General features: G+C 39.7%; 1 protein-coding gene across 1 annotated transcript; it reads left to right on the plus strand.

The window, feature by feature from the left end:
* Positions 1–3,915: 3,915 nt before the first annotated feature.
* On the plus strand, positions 3,916–5,643 carry LOC132550859 (52 kDa repressor of the inhibitor of the protein kinase-like). Its single transcript, XM_060214949.1, has 3 exons — positions 3,916–3,927; positions 4,199–4,375; positions 4,837–5,643. The coding sequence occupies exons 1-3, from the start codon at positions 3,916–3,918 to the stop codon at positions 5,641–5,643; spliced, it is 996 nt and encodes a 331-aa protein (XP_060070932.1).
* Positions 5,644–16,189: the final 10,546 nt, after the last annotated feature.

Consider the following 16,189-nt stretch of genomic DNA (forward strand, 5'->3'; position numbering starts at 1 on the left):
GTATAGAGGATTTGCATATAAATCCTGAACCGGAAATAAACTTATCTGATAAGAATTGACGTTTTTATATGCGATTTTCAACTTGGCCGCCATGGCCGCCATATTGGATTTCGGGCCGACCCGTGATATTATCACGAAGTTACACTTTAATTGTAATTTTATTTTGTACATGTATCTATGAGTGAATAATTATGCATCTTTTACCTGTGTTGTTTAGTGGTATTCATGAACCCGTGCAATACTGTTGTCCAGGTTGGGCGATCTATTTTTAGCTACCTTACTTGTGAAGCTTGTCCGGATACCTCTTCTATTTAAGCGTACGCTGGTCGAGAGGTCTTAACTAACGAATCTTACGTAATAAATGCAGTGCATCATACCGTGTGCTGGAGAATGTGAGTCAAGTGGCCATTGATATCAAAGTTTTCCACGTGACACAGACTGAACTATACGATCGTGCAGACGTGTTTGTGACACTCTGCTCTTTACACAACGTACATGCTGTTTTGTAGAGCTTCTGTCTTGTTGATATTTATACACTTGTAAATGTAAACCCCTTTTGGCTTTTAAATACACATATTGGTGTCCTCGTCCTTGTACCCCATTTATTTGGAGTCTGTTGATCAAATGACAAGAACTCACAGCGCAAGCCCCAAACAATTAAGTGTTGACAATGCTTTTTGTCACAATATTAGTTGGTTAGGACCATCTCAGGATCATTTCAGACAAGCTTCAGCCTAAACTAACTGACGGAACTTGAGAACATTTAAAAAATGGCTGCCATATTAAACTTTTGACGGGACCGAAAACAACGTGGCAAGATGCCTATTAAGATTGTTTTACCTTAATGTCGGTTCAGTTATGTGACGTAATAATTGAACAAGTCAAAAACAAAGATGACGTTATGATCCACGAAATCGTGACGTCATAGTAACTGTCATAATTGATTACTTGACTCTGATTCAACTACATAACAATGACGTCATCTTTTTAACCTGACCGTTTAGGGAAATAAAAAGTACTGCACCGACATCAGTTTCATGTATAGCTTTGAGAAAGCTTCTGTACATTTGCCGATCTACACCGACATTAGATCCATGTATAGCTTTGAGAAAGCTTCTGTACATTTGCCGATCTACACCGACATTAGATCCATGTATAGCTTTGAGAAAGCTTCTGTACATTTGCCGATCTACACCGACATTAGATCCATGTATAGCTTTGAGAAAGCTTCTGTACATTTGCCGATCTACACCGACATTAGATCCATGTATAGCTTTGAGAAAGGTTCTGCACATTTGCCGATCTACACCGACGTTAGATCCATGTATAGCTTTGAGAAAGGTTCTGCACATTTGCCGATCTACACCGACATTAGATCCATGTATAGCTTTGAGAAAGGTTCTGTACATTTGCCGATCTACACCGACATTAGATCCATGTATAGCTTTGAGAAAGCTTCTGTACATTTGCCGATCTACACCGACGTTAGATCCATGTATAGCTTTGAGAAAGGTTCTGCACATTTGCCGATCTACACCGACGTTAGATCCATGTATAGCTTTGAGAAAGGTTCTGCACATTTGCCGATCTACACCGACATTAGATCCATGTATAGCTTTGAGAAAGCTTCTGTACATTTGCCGATCTACACCGACATTAGATCCATGTATAGCTTGGAGAAAGCTTCTGTACATTTGCCGATCTACACCGACATTAGATCCATGTATAGCTTTGAGAAAGGTTCTGCACATTTGCCGATCTACACCGACGTTAGATCCATGTATAGCTTTGAGAAAGCTTCTGTACATTTGCCGATCTACACCGACATTAGATCCATGTATAGCTTTGAGAAAGGTTCTGCACATTTGCTGATCTACACCGACGTTAGATCCATGTATAGCTTTGAGAAAGGTTCTGTACATTTGCCGATCTACACCGACATTAGATCCATGTATAGCTTTGAGAAAGCTTCTGTACATTTGCCGATCTACACCGACATTAGATCCATGTATAGCTTTGAGAAAGCTTCTGTACATTTGCCGATCTACACCGACATTAGATCCATGTATAGCTTTGAGAAAGGTTCTGCACATTTGCCGATCTACACCGACGTTAGATCCATGTATAGCTTTGAGAAAGGTTCTGTACATTTGCCGATCTACACCGACATTAGATCCATGTATAGTTTTGAGAAAGCTTCTGTACATTTGCGATACTTACCAAATCGCATTTTTGCATTTACACCAACATGCAGAAAGCACACATTCATACAGACCGGCGCCAATGAAATAGATCTTATAAAATATATTTTCTGTTATACAAACCATTCTGATTGAGTTGAACTTAGATCTATATATATATATACTGTAAGCTGAAAAGTTCATTATTGATTTGGGTAGGGGCTGCAAAAAATGGATCCGCAAAGTTTGCCGGCCAAGTGGGAGTCGGTACGAAATGCCTTTGCAAATGCAGCCAGAAATGGCAGGGGTGCACTTAAGTTACAGGTTCTCATGAGAGGCACATTTATACGTGGAAACATCGTACCAACGACTCTTGTAACACGAGATAAAATCTCCCCCGCAGATGATGGCGTATCAAAACACGTGTTGCCAAGAGACACAGGAATCAAGCAAAACCTGTTCCCTGTGAAAGTTGTCGGAGACGGTAACTGCTTTTAAAGGTCAGTTTCCAACTTAGTCTATAGTACAGAGAACAATCATGTTGAGTGCCGGGTACGGTGTATGCATGAGCTGGTTACAATCTTTTCAAAATACACCAGCCATGAATCATTCACCGAAATGTCAAGTAAGCCAACAGATTCCAAATACATTTTTGAAAGCTCAATCTCTGACCTGGTCAATGTCCCCAATAATATCCCCAGTCTTTGAAGAATGAGATCATGAAATCTGCAAATGACGGTCAGTACTCCTCCTTGCTCCATCTTTATGCCACTGCTAACGCATTCAAACGCCCAAAAGTACCAATCTTTCCTCAAGTAGAGCATGTTGCTATCAACAATCCACAGTCCACAACCAGACTATCAGTTCACTTGACCATTCCGAGGAACAGCATCGCCCTCCTACGTACATAATGTGGACGCACACATCAAATGTGAATAAAGAAATGTGGCAGCCAAATCACCTTGTTTCATGTCATGAAATGGATGATACAAGCCAGTCTGCTGTAAAGGTGCCATCTTGGGAACCCCCTTTGAAAATGCAGAAAATATCTGATTACTTCAGGAAGGGCACGTTAAGAGAAAACGACCGGTCTAGTATCAATTCTGAACAAAATACAAGGAAACAAGCACAACACCATGACTGTGCAAATCCAGAAATTCCGCCCAAGCACCCATTCCCAAATATCATCCCGATATGACTTTGGTGAAAAATTTGAATGGGACAGTGTCGCTTTCGTCATTATCTCAAACTAAAAAAAATACCTATGTGGAAAGCAGTTGTGATGAATAAACCCTGAAAAAAATTGCCATTCGTAACAAAATTTGTCGCTGGTGAGGTGAAAAATTTGTATTTTCAAACAAGTTGGTTGGAGAAACATAAATGGTTGACATTCAGTAGCGTATTTCAGGGGGGTCTTTGCAAAATCGGTATGCTGTTTCCTCAGTCAGATGTAAGATGTTACGAGACCTTTGTAAGTAAACCATTAAAAAATTTCAAGAAAGTTGGCGGGAAAGAGAGTTCAATGCTGAGGCACGAACAGTCTGCATACCACAAAAATGCACGCATTGCATATCAGACTCTGAGAGCAAGCCTCACATCCCCATAAACCACAGTCCAGTATAAGATAAACTCACAAAACAAGACATGTATCACAAAAACTTGAGGCTCTTGAGAATAATAGTTGAATAAGTAATTCTCTTTGGAAAACAGAACATTCCCCTGCGGGGACACAGAGATGACTCCACAAGTACGTCATCCAACAAGGGCAATTTCTTGGCCATTCTAAATTTACTAGGTAGTCATGGCAAAGAGCTGGCAAATCATCTAGAAAATAGACCGAAAATGCAACTTATACCAGCAAGACCGTACAGAACGAAATCATAGACATCATGAGGTCGTACATCAGAAATCAAATATTAAAAGCCCTGAAGGGAGAGGGTTTTACTCTATCATAGCTGTTGAAGTGACGGATACGTTTTCAAACGAAGAGATTCTGCCTTTGTGTGTGCGATTTATAGATGAAAGACAAACTGAGCCATGTATTCGAGAAGAACTTTGATTTTCTCCATCTGAAACGTAGTACTGGGGAAGCAACTGCAAATAAAATTGTAGAGGTTTTAACAGAGAACAATATTCCAGCTGACAAAATGAGGGGCCAGGCGTACGATGGGGCAGCAGCTATGTCGTCAGAAAAAGTAGGTCGCCAAGCTCGAATAAAGTCTGTCTATCAACATGCCCTTTACACACACTGCAACGGTCACGTTCTGAACTTGAGCATAGCTTACACGTGAAAATACCTCTTGTGAGAAATATGATAGATGGAGTAAATGCCACATTCGTTTTCTTCGATGTCAAAAGACAATGCTTCTTTGAACATGTTCTTCAACATCATGGCCCGGAATCAAGGCATAAAACGTTTTTGGGTTTGTGTAAAACAAAATGGGTAGAACGACATACCTGTTGTGATGTATTCTATAGCATGTATACTGCCATCGTTGAATGTCTCCGGTCCATCGTAAACCTAGAGCTTGAGGAAAACACTTAAGATGAGTGGTCGTGGAATGCTCAAACTAAGATTACAGCACAGGGATTGCTGGCAACTCTGATGTCGTACCATGTTTTGGTTACGTTCATCTGCGTCAGGGCTGTTCTGCAGACAGTCAAACCTCTTGCATCAAAACTTCAGAAACGTGATTTGAACGTGCATGAAGCCCGTACACTGATTACTGATCGTATTGAGAGGGTGAAAGAGATGAGAGGAGTAGATGTTGAGTTTGAAACGTGGTATGAAGATTGCAAAAGAATCGCAAACCAGCTTGAAATAGAAGAGAAGTTCCCGAGAACATGTCATAGGCAAACACAGAGAACAAATATTGGTAGTTCCTGTCCGCAACAATATTACAAAGCTACCGTAGCTGTTCCATTTCTGGATCATTTATCAACTGAGCTCAATGACAGATTTCACAAAGATGACCGTGTTGCATATGCATTTAGTTATTTGGTTCCTAAGCAAATGTTTACCCTGTCAGATTCTGAAATACAAAAACTTTCTTCTGAATTTTTCTTCTGGGATTCAGATTTGCGATGTTCATCTTCACAAGATCTACAAGGGCATTTGTTTGAGTGGAAGAGTTCTTGTGGGAAACTCGATGAAAAGGGCATCACAGCGGACAATCTTTTAGATACCTACAAAATTGCAGACGGGGACATCTTTCCAGACATCAAAACACTTCTTCACATTGGTTGCACCTTACCTGTCACCTCTTGTGAAGCCGAACGCTCATTTTCTGGGCTTCGCCACATTAAAAGCTATATGCGCAGTACAATGAATGAGGATAGATTATCATCACTAGCCCTCATGCACTTACACCATGCACGAACAATCAATGCAGGTGCAATCTGCCAAAGATTTGTGATGCAAAACAAAAGACGAATGTTCAAGTCAAGCATCTTGTACAATTAGATCTAATACAAGTCAGTTTGTAAGATTTTCACTTCTGTTCAAACATTAAATAAATAAATGAATAAATAAAAAAATAAATAAAAAAAGAAGGTTCTTATTGTGGAGGCCTCGTCGTGGCTAGAACTGGAAACGCTGATATTTAATTAGCGACTAACATCCACATTTCCTTCTGGTAAGGTTGTTGCTTTTATATTGCATGAATATGTTGGTAGGCTCGGTCGGTTAACGATATACGAGGAGATTTCAGAAAAATATACAATGTGACCGCCATATTGATCTTGGTCAATATTCTTCTAGATGAGAACGAACACAAAACAGACCCAACCTTATACAACACAATGAAGCAAGCGCATCTAAAAATTCTTATTTCTAAATGTCAAGGTTGTACTTTCAGGCTTACAAGTGTGGTGTGTTCTACCCTAAAGATCGACCATCAAGGTTGTACTTTCTGTCTTACAAGTGTTGTGTGTTCTACCCTAAAGGTGGGGCGTCAAGGTTATACTTTCTGTCTTACAAGTGTGGTGTGTTCTACCCTAAAGATCGACCATCAAGGTTGTACTTTCTGTCTTACAAGTGTTGTGTGTTCTACCCTAAAGATCGACCATCAAGGTTATACTTTCTGACTTACAAGTGTTGTGTGTTCTACCCTAAAGGTGGGGCGTCAAGGTTATACTTTCTGTCTTACAAGTGTTGTGTGATCTACCCTAAAGGTCGGACGTCAAGGTTGTACTTTCTGTCTTACAAGTGTTGTGTGATCTACCCTAAAGGTTGGACGTCAAGGTTATACTTTCTGTCTTACAAGTGTGGTGTGTTCTACCCTAAAGGTCGGACGTCAAGGTTGTTCTTTCTGTCTTACAAGTGTGGTGTGTTCTACCCTAAAGGTCGGACGTCAAGGTTGTACTTTCTGTCTTACAGGTGTTTTTGCAGTTTCAGTATGTCGATAATATTACAATTATTGTGATAATTTGTTCAAATTTGACAAAAGTATTACATCATACTACGTCCATGATAAATACTTGCTTCTCAGCATTGATAAGAAGCACAAGGTAGACTCACTCCGATGTCGATTGAATGTGACCGGGTAGAGGTGTCTTGCTAGGGAAGGATAATGTCATCACACATGACACTATAAAAATCATTGTGAAGCCCCAATACCCATAGACATCAACTGTATATTTGATTCAGGTTGTTGCAAGGACGTAAAACCACAAACAACCAAACCATGATGTCAATTTACTCAGAATACGATGGAATAAAAACTGTCAGCATTGAAAGACACTTACCTAATGCTTGACTTTTCTTTTCTTGTCTCTTTCTTTCATGATGTCGTTGGCTTTTCTTCTCCTCTCATCATTTAAGACATTTCTTCCAGTGTTGATCAGTTTTAAACATATCCGTCTTTACAGAGTGTATGCCAATTAATTTGTAAAGCACCCAGCGGTGTAAAGCAGATATGTTTCGGTTGTCAAAAATCTTGTGACAGATTTGATTAACTATATGTGCTTATGGAGATCACAAGCTTCACTCAAGTAGTATTCTGGAGGTTGGGGACACGGGCAGTTTATTTCAGAAACACACAAACTTGTCATTGAAGGCTGGACTTATCACGTCAGGAGTTTTTATATAAAAGATACTGTTGAGAACGCACCGCATTATTTACTGGAATCGACCAGATTTTCTATGCTGAGTGTGGGAAAGGGGGTCGGGGGAGGGGGAAGGGTAAAGGGGGGAGGGGGAGGGAGAAGGGGAGGGGAAGGGAGAGGGAGAAGAGAGAGGGGGAGGGGAAGGGAGAGGGGGAGGAAGGGAAGGAGAAGGGAGAGAGGGAAGGGGGAGGGAAAGGTGGATGGGAGGGAGGGAAAGAGGGAGGGGAAGGGGAGGGGAAAGAAAAGGGGAAGGGGGAGGGGAAGGGAGAGGGGAAGGGGGAGGGGAAGGGAGTGGGGGAAGAGGGGAGGGAAAGGGGAAGAGGAAAGGGAAAGGGGGATTGGAGGGAGAGGGGGAAGAGGGAGGGGAAGGGGAGAGGAAGGAAGAGGGGAAGGGAAGGGGGAGGGGAAGGGGAGGGGAAGGAAGAGGGGAAGGGAAGGGGGAGGGGAAGGGGAGGGGAAGGAGGGAAGGAAAAGGGGAAGGGGGAGGGGAAGGGGAGGGGAAGGAAAAGGGGAAGGGGAGGGGAAGGAAAAGGGGAAGGGGGAGGGGAAGGGAGAGGGGAAGGGAAGGGAAGGGGGAGGGGAAGGGAGTGGGGGAAGAGGGAGGTGAAGGAGAGGGGAAGAGGGAGGGGAAGGGAAGGAAGAGGGGAAGGGGGAGGGGAAGGAAGAGGGGAAGGGGAGGGGAAGGGGAGGGGAAGGGGGGAAGGGAGGGGAAAGAAGAGGGGAAGGGGGAGGGGAAGGAAGAGGGGAAGGGGGAGGAGAAGGGAGAGGGGGAGGGGAAGGAGGAAGTGGAGTGGAATGGAGAAGGGGAGGGGGAAGGGAGAAGGAGGGGGAGGTGGTGGTATAGATACTGTACATTTAATGTTGATATTCTACATAGCGAATATAGTATAGCATCCAGCACTACCTCTTACCTTACAACCATTCTATATCTTCAGATATATTTCAGTGTGTCGAGCTGGAATGTCATGTCGTTCCGTGAGAAGTAGATATTATTTACCTTCCAGAGTTACTGATCAACTCATACTATTTAAGAGTCTCCATACAAATGTTTGTTTTGTTCATCCCCTCCCCTCACCTCCCACCTTGACTTGACGATCATCTCCAGTATCGATTTGATTGTTTTAGTTGTTTATAGGTACTAGCCTCGTCTGTTAACATATCATACTATGAGTGCGAGTGTATTGACAGACGAGGCTAGTACCAATGTTTGGGGTGGGCCTTGACGCAAGGAAAACTCCTAAAGCAAAAGTCCGCGCATTTAATTGGTTGGTCAAAACGTTTCTGGGGGGTGAAGGCTTGTGTGGTTTACTATCACAGGGGCTTGTAACAATGTTTCTGTGGGGTGAGGGCTTGTGTGGTTTACTATCACAGGGGCCTGTAACAATGTTTCTGGGAGATGAGGGCTGGTGTGGTATACTATCACAGGGGCTGTAACAATACTTCGTGGGGTGAGGGCTTGTGTGATATACTATCACAGGGGCTTGTAACAATGTTTCTGGGGATGAGGGCTTGTGTGGTTTACTATCACAGGGGCTTGTAACAATGTTTCTGGGGATGAGGGCTTGTGTGGTTTACTATCACAGGGGCTTGTAACAATGTTTCTGGGGGGATAAGGGCTTGTGTGGTTTACTATCGCATGCGCCTGTGTCAATGTTTCTGGGGATGAGGGTTTGTGTGGTTTACTATCGCAGGGGCCTGTAACAATGTTTTTTTGGGAAAGAACCAAATTGATCAGATATAGATTACATACAAGGGAAATGCAACTTAAGATACAACAGACCAAATTTCCTTTCTTTGATGGTGAATGCGCATATATATATCTGCTGAAATCCATGTTAAATAAGGCTGGTAACAAGTATAAAAGTTGTTGACATGTATTTTGTTAACATTCATCTTTCACGTAAAGTTTTCTGTTGCATATATACTTTTACAAACTCCGAATCGTATGTCAGGTTTCATGTTAAAAAATCTTTTTAAAAAACAGACTTTTCGTGTAGTATCTTATTCAAATCAGCCGCCATTGGGACATTTTTAAAAATTGTTTTAAAGGACGTGTTTTAATTTGTTTGTTTCATTTATTGTTTTTAATACAAATTTTGAGTTAGATACAGTAGTGCCTATCAACTGCTGTATACTGTTGTCCTCTGCTGTTTCGTCCGTTTAGGATTTGTCAGTGTGTAACCGGAAGCAGGTGCACCGCTAATGTGCCTAAAATTCTTTTTTTTTCTGTTTAAAATTGCATTTTTTACACTTCCGTATTTTGGACGAATCTGCTGGCTTCTTATTAACTTCTATTTTTTACATATCCAGATGGACCTCATTTCTATCAACAGAGTGAAACGAAGGGAAGTAACTCTGGTGCGTATGCCTAATGTAACATCACGTCTTCCGGTCGTAACAGATGAAACAGTATTGATTTAATTATATATGCTGTTAATTAGCTAGGATATTAAGAAAGGCTCGCTTTTAAATATTGATAACCGTAATGCTGTCATACATATTAAACTTTGATCTTCGAAATTTAGTCGTTTTCAATTTCATTCTGGTATGTGTCGCTCCGTGTCGGTCGATTCAGTCCGTTTCGGTGATTAATAATTCATGCAGCAGAAGATCATCAAAATCTCAAAATGGCGTCAGTGGGAAGGTTATGCTCTAATGTTTGCAGGGCAGTGGTCCCTCGCCGGACCTTCACGACCGGAAGAGTCCTTCGCGACACGCCACCGGGAATTCCAAACGACGTAAGTTGCATCGGAAATACAGTTGGTTTAAAAAATATCCCGAACGTCAAATTTATGGAATTATGATCGTGTTTTGCGAAGTGACCTTCGACTCCGAGGCGACAAAAATCCACATGGCTGTGTTGGAACGAACCTGGTATTCTGATCCGTGCGGATCGCATACGAATTACGTAATAAATAGTAAGATCAATGACCAAGGATAGTCGGACAACCGACCCATTATTGACAGCCATTGATCAATCTACAATTTATTTTCTGAGGTGTTTTTCACCTTCATTTGCTAAAACAATGGATCTCACGTTTTAAAATTCCAACATTTCTATGAATTATTTTAATACAGAGCTCGGAACTTACATGTAGTTTTATCACTGAGTAGATTGGACACTTTACCAATAATGCTTGTCAAAACGATAATTTAATGTCGCTATTCATAATTATTATACTGTTATCTAATCAGTCTGGTTTGGCACAACCCAATATATGAGTATAGTCCTGCATTTGGGATATACTGCTTTGTGTGTGACACTGTATAGATTTACATAAGAAATAGGAATCTTTGCTATTTAACTGTGTGTTGAAATGACGATTTTGTTCTCCATTGACTACCATGTTTCAGCCAGTAGGGTCATTTAGTGCAGATGTGAGCATGGATTTACCTGTGTTCTATTTTGAGCCACACTGTTAGCAATGAAGGTGACAAAGATTGTGATTTTTTTTTTTAAAAATGAAGACAACTGAATTATTCACTTTTTGTGTTAAATATACAATATTGCAATGGTCCGTAGCAAAATTATTTTTTCCTTTTTTTTGTTCCAGATGTTTGAGAGAACTTTGATTTTTTTGTGTTTCTATTTCAATTGACCCTGCATTTGAGTACTTTGAGAATTGATTACTTGCATTAGTAACTTTCCCTCGGATGCAGTACTATTACCAATAGTAGGGGTTGTGCCCACTCGGATTAACACTGCCACCTGACAATAGGCTATCAACCCACCATGAGTGCCCCCATCTCATAGTATAATTGTGACTGACACAAATTAAAACAACTTCCAATATATGCTTCTTATTGTGTATATGATGTATTACATTTTTGGCTGGGTTGCACATATAGCAAATCCAGCTTATAGTGTGGTGAATGTTGGACAGACGGGGAAATAGGGTACCAGTTTTGTAGAATCAACTTCTCCTAGAGTTTTTGACGTAGAAGCTTGAAACTTTGTAGGATGTTTATATGTATGTTGAAGATGTGCACCTCCTTTTATGGATTAATTCCAGACATTTTCCTGGATTTTAGGCTTTAGAACTTAGTCATTTTCCGCAGTTTGGCAGGGAAGGGCCCTAGATGATGTCCATTGTCTATTTTTTTAACATCTCCGAATCAAAAATGGCTGCAACTTCTTTCTTCAAATGCCCTTCTGCACCAATTTATAAAATACAACCAAACTTTCTCTCTTATAACAAATATTCTACATACTCAACAAATGAAACACCCTTAACTGTCTTATAAATACCGTATAACATTGCACTCATCCTGCAACCCGGCCAATTGTGGCTTTGCCAAATTTTTCAAAGTGAAATACCAGAAATAATCAATTTAACAAAACTTGTATCATCAAGAAATCAATTTTAATGTCTCGACTTTCTCAACATCCATGTTATACAGATAAACAACTTCATTTCTCCATCCTTTTTTTTCTTGGATGATGTCTTAACTTTTCTGTTATGTAAAATTTTCCAAATTTTTCTGTTTCAGTCTATGCCGTTCATGGCCAACAAGGAAAAGACAGTGAATAAATTTTGGTTTACTATTTCTTACATGGCTTTCATCATGACTGGAATAATGTGGCCCATTATGGCTGTCAGGGACAATTGTATCAGGATAGGGGCTACCATAGAGATACCCGCAGAAGGGGAGGAGTAAGGTAAGTACTAGTGTATTAGGATAGGGGCTACCATAGAGGTACCCACAGAAGGGGAGGAGTGAGATAAGTACTAGTGTATTAGGATAGGGGCTACCATAGAGGTACCCACAGAAGGGGAGGAGTGAGATAAGTACTAGTGTATTAGGATAGGGGCTACCATAGAGATACCCGCAGAAGGGGAGGAGTAAGGTAAGTACTAGTGTATTAGGATAGGGGCTACCATAGAGGTACCCACAGAAGGGGAGGAGTGAGATAAGTACCAGCATATCAGGATAGGGGCTACCATAGAGATACCCGCAGAAGGGGAGGAGTAAGGTAAGTACTAGTGTATTAGGATAGGGGCTACCATAGAGGTACCCACAGAAGGGGAGGAGTAAGGTAAGTACTAGTGTATTAGGATAGGGGCTACCATAGAGGTACCCGCAGAAGGGGAAGAGTAAGGTAAGTACTAGTGTATTAGGATAGGGGCTACCATAGAGGTACCCACAGAAGGGGAGGAGTGAGATAAGTACTAGTGTATTAGGATAGGGGCTACCATAGAGGTACCCACAGAAGGGGAGGAGTGAGATAAGTACTAGTGTATTAGGATAGGGGCTATAGGTACCCACAGAAGGGGAGGAGTGAGATAAGTACTAGTGTATTAGGATAGGGGCTACCATAGAGGTACCCACAGAAGGGGAGGAGTAAGGTAAGTACTAGTGTATTAGGATAGGGGCTACCATAGAGGTACCCACAGAAGGGGAGGAGTGAGATAAGTACTAGTGTATTAGGATAGGGGCTACCATAGAGGTACCCACAGAAGGGGAGGAGTGAGATAAGTACCAGCATATCAGGATAGGGGCTACCATAGAGGTATCCACAGAAGGGGAGGAGTGAGGTACCAGCATATCAGGATAGGGGCTACCATAGAGGTTGGAAAATAGCTTGTCACAGCAAGTTTTGCTTGGTTAAGTTTTACGTGTGAATAGCATGTAAGAATGATATTTAATATTCATGTGAAGCAGGTTTGCATATACAGTAAAAAAAAAAGAAACAGGATTTCAACTGAAAATTCTTTTTGTTTAGTTCTGAATACAGTACACCACATATTTTAAATAGAGCAGGATACTTGAATTAAGAACAAAATAGATTTTCAGTGAACTGTTCTATCAAACAAATGTCCGTAGTTGAAACACCTGTTGTTCTGATTTAAGAAATCTGTGTAGACTTTGGAATGTTTTACAGGTGAATATACTTCATGTATCACCTGATCAAGTTTTATCAGTAAAATAGAAGAGGGATGGAGTTGAGGTTTTGATATATTAAACCTAGTTGGAAACCCAGTTTGAATTTGAAAGGAAACAAAAAGATAAATATTATTATCTTATAAGTTAGTGAATTTGGAATATTGATGGGACTAGTTTATCAATTCATGTAGTCAAGAGGTGTAAATTTTCTTGTTTGATGATCAGAAATACTGTGTAAGAATATATTTTAAAGCAGTTCTGTCTTTTTTCACAGAAATAAACAGAATTAATTTAAGTCACATACATAAGTACACTGAAAATAAAATGTAACTATTCTCAAAGTATTAAACAATGCATTGTAATACACATGTATCAATACCTAACCATACATATTGTAATACACATGTATCAATACCTAACCATACACATTGTAATACACATGTGTATCAATACCTAACCATACATATTGTAATACACATGTGTATCAATACCTTAACATACATATTGTTATACACGTGTATCAATACCTAACCATACGTATTGTTATACACATGTGTATCAATACCTAACCATACATATTGTAATATACATGTGTATCAATACCTAACCATACATATTGTAATACACATGTGTATCAATACCTAAACATATATATTGTAATACACATGTGTATCAATACCTAACCATATGTATTGTAATACACATGTGTATCAATACCTAACCATACATATTGTAATACACGTTTATCAATACTTAACCATACATATTGTAATACATGTTAACCAACTGTCAGTATATTTTGAATGAGAACACTTACAGCTGTAGTAATGGTAGTGTTGTTGTGTTGTAGGCCATCTAGAGTATGTCTACTGTCCTACATCGAGGGGCCAGAGAGTTTGAACTTTTGATGATGGGCTGGATCCTTCTGGGTGGACTTTTGTGAACGTATTGGACTGTGAATTTATATAGGCCAGCTGAAGCAGTGGTGACCATCATTTATTCTGAAGTGACCTGAGAAATAAGACTTTCAATATTTGGCTCATTAGTCAAATTGTTTCCAAAACTATTTTTTTTTTTTCGTCTGGTTACGTAGAACTGATCAGTGTCAATCTTGTGACCAATTTATTTTTACATTTGATTGGATCCTTTTTACAGATGGTTTTGTCTTTGTAAATTTGTTTTAGAAATTTTGCCTGCTGAAGCAGTGTCCACCGCTGAGCGGCCACACAGACCTGAATCAATGATATTAATTGGCTGGAGCCTTCTTTGTTGGATTTGTTTTTCATTGTAAACTATCTGAATTGTGAATAAATTAATTGAGATGTGTATATAACGGTTTAAATCATGTTTGTCCTGTATTCATTGTTGTGTAGCATATCTTATTCTGGTCATTGATATTTATTCTGACCTGTTTTTTTTCGCTTTGAACTATGATATTTAGGTCACCTGAAACGAAATCTCAGGTGATCTATTGTAATTGCCTTTTGTCCGGCGTTGTCCATCGTTAACAATTTACATTTTCTACTTCTTCTCAATAACCAAAAGGCTACCAAATTTGTTTGAATGAATGACCTTGACCTATTTTCAAGGCCACTGGGGTCAAATGTATAAAAAATCTTTAAATAACTCAATAACAAAATGACCAAAGGTGATGATATTTGGCCAATAGCATGCTTGGAAGAAGGGCTACCAAGTTTCTATACGAATTTGTCTCAACAACCGAAAGGCCCATGGCCACTTTGTTAGGCCAGTAGCATGCTTGGATTAATGGTTACCAAGTTTGATAAAATGGATGATCTGGACCCATTTTCAAGGTCTCAGGGGTCAGATGATCAATTTTAAATTTCCTCTGTCGCCTCCGACAAATAGGTTTCAATTGAAAACCAGTCGCATCACTGACGATTCCTAGAATGATAAACAGTTGTATGATATGGAGTTTACTCATTATTTGTCATTATTGTGGCTAATTCTAAATTTGCATTTTGAACAAATTTTTGACCAAAGGATGTAAAATTTCGTCGGCTATGATTGGAAAAAGAAAAAGAAACCAAAACACCTAATCGCTACACTAACTGATGATGACGCTATAGGCCAAACGAAATAATTGGCGGGAAGTCAAAAATCTCTCGTTAGCATGTATTACGCAAAGGTAAACATCCGAAATTCTCAAAGAGCATAAAGAAAATACCATCATGACATCATAATTAAAATTCCATAAAAAGAGAGCAAAATATGAACAAAAGGAAGATTTACAAGGAAACTTTTGAAATAAATATCGGAAAAAGAATAATACCAGGTGTTCCGGAACAGTAAGCGTCTTCAACTTCATCGACGACACTAGCCATGTAAACCTTGGTCAATCCAAGTAAGAAATGTCACATTCTAATGAAAATGAGAGTTACAACAACGGAACCAATAGACAAACAAGCTTGAATACATCCGGCTTCATGTCACATAGAATATTTCCCAATGAGATTTCTATGGTGTCCGTTAAACAAATGATTAGAACATAGTTATGTTTAGAATTAGTGAGCCACCTTCACGCATTCGTTGTAAGACCCTGTCTGTTGTTGGACGCATGTAAACAAAAAAGAACACGTAAGTCTTACCCTAGTTTCTATAAGACCACAAATATCTTCTAGATCTTGTCTAACAACCCATTATACACAATACTGCATTGTGTCTCAGTATTAGTCTTAAAAAAAACCCCAGCACGAATATCAACTTTACGGCGGCTGGCATTGTGGAATTACATAACATTGTCTTCCCGCCTGTGTTATCTAACATAGCGACTTACAGGGCACATACTGGCAATATCTAGATTCACGTTAAAATGCAAATTACGATTCCGAGAATACAAAAATCTATATATTGTGTTAATACAAAATTCATATTGTGTTAATACAAAATTCATATTGTGTTAATACAAAATTCATATTGTGTTAATACAAAATTCATATTGTGTTAATACAAAATTCATATTGTGTTAATACAAAATTCATATTGTGTTAATACAA

The sequence above is a fragment of the Ylistrum balloti genome, unplaced genomic scaffold (genome assembly GCF_031769215.1).
Source record: "Ylistrum balloti isolate Yb309-2 unplaced genomic scaffold, AGI_CSIRO_Ybal_v1 Utg370154, whole genome shotgun sequence".
NCBI classification, from domain to species: domain Eukaryota; kingdom Metazoa; phylum Mollusca; class Bivalvia; order Pectinida; family Pectinidae; genus Ylistrum; species Ylistrum balloti.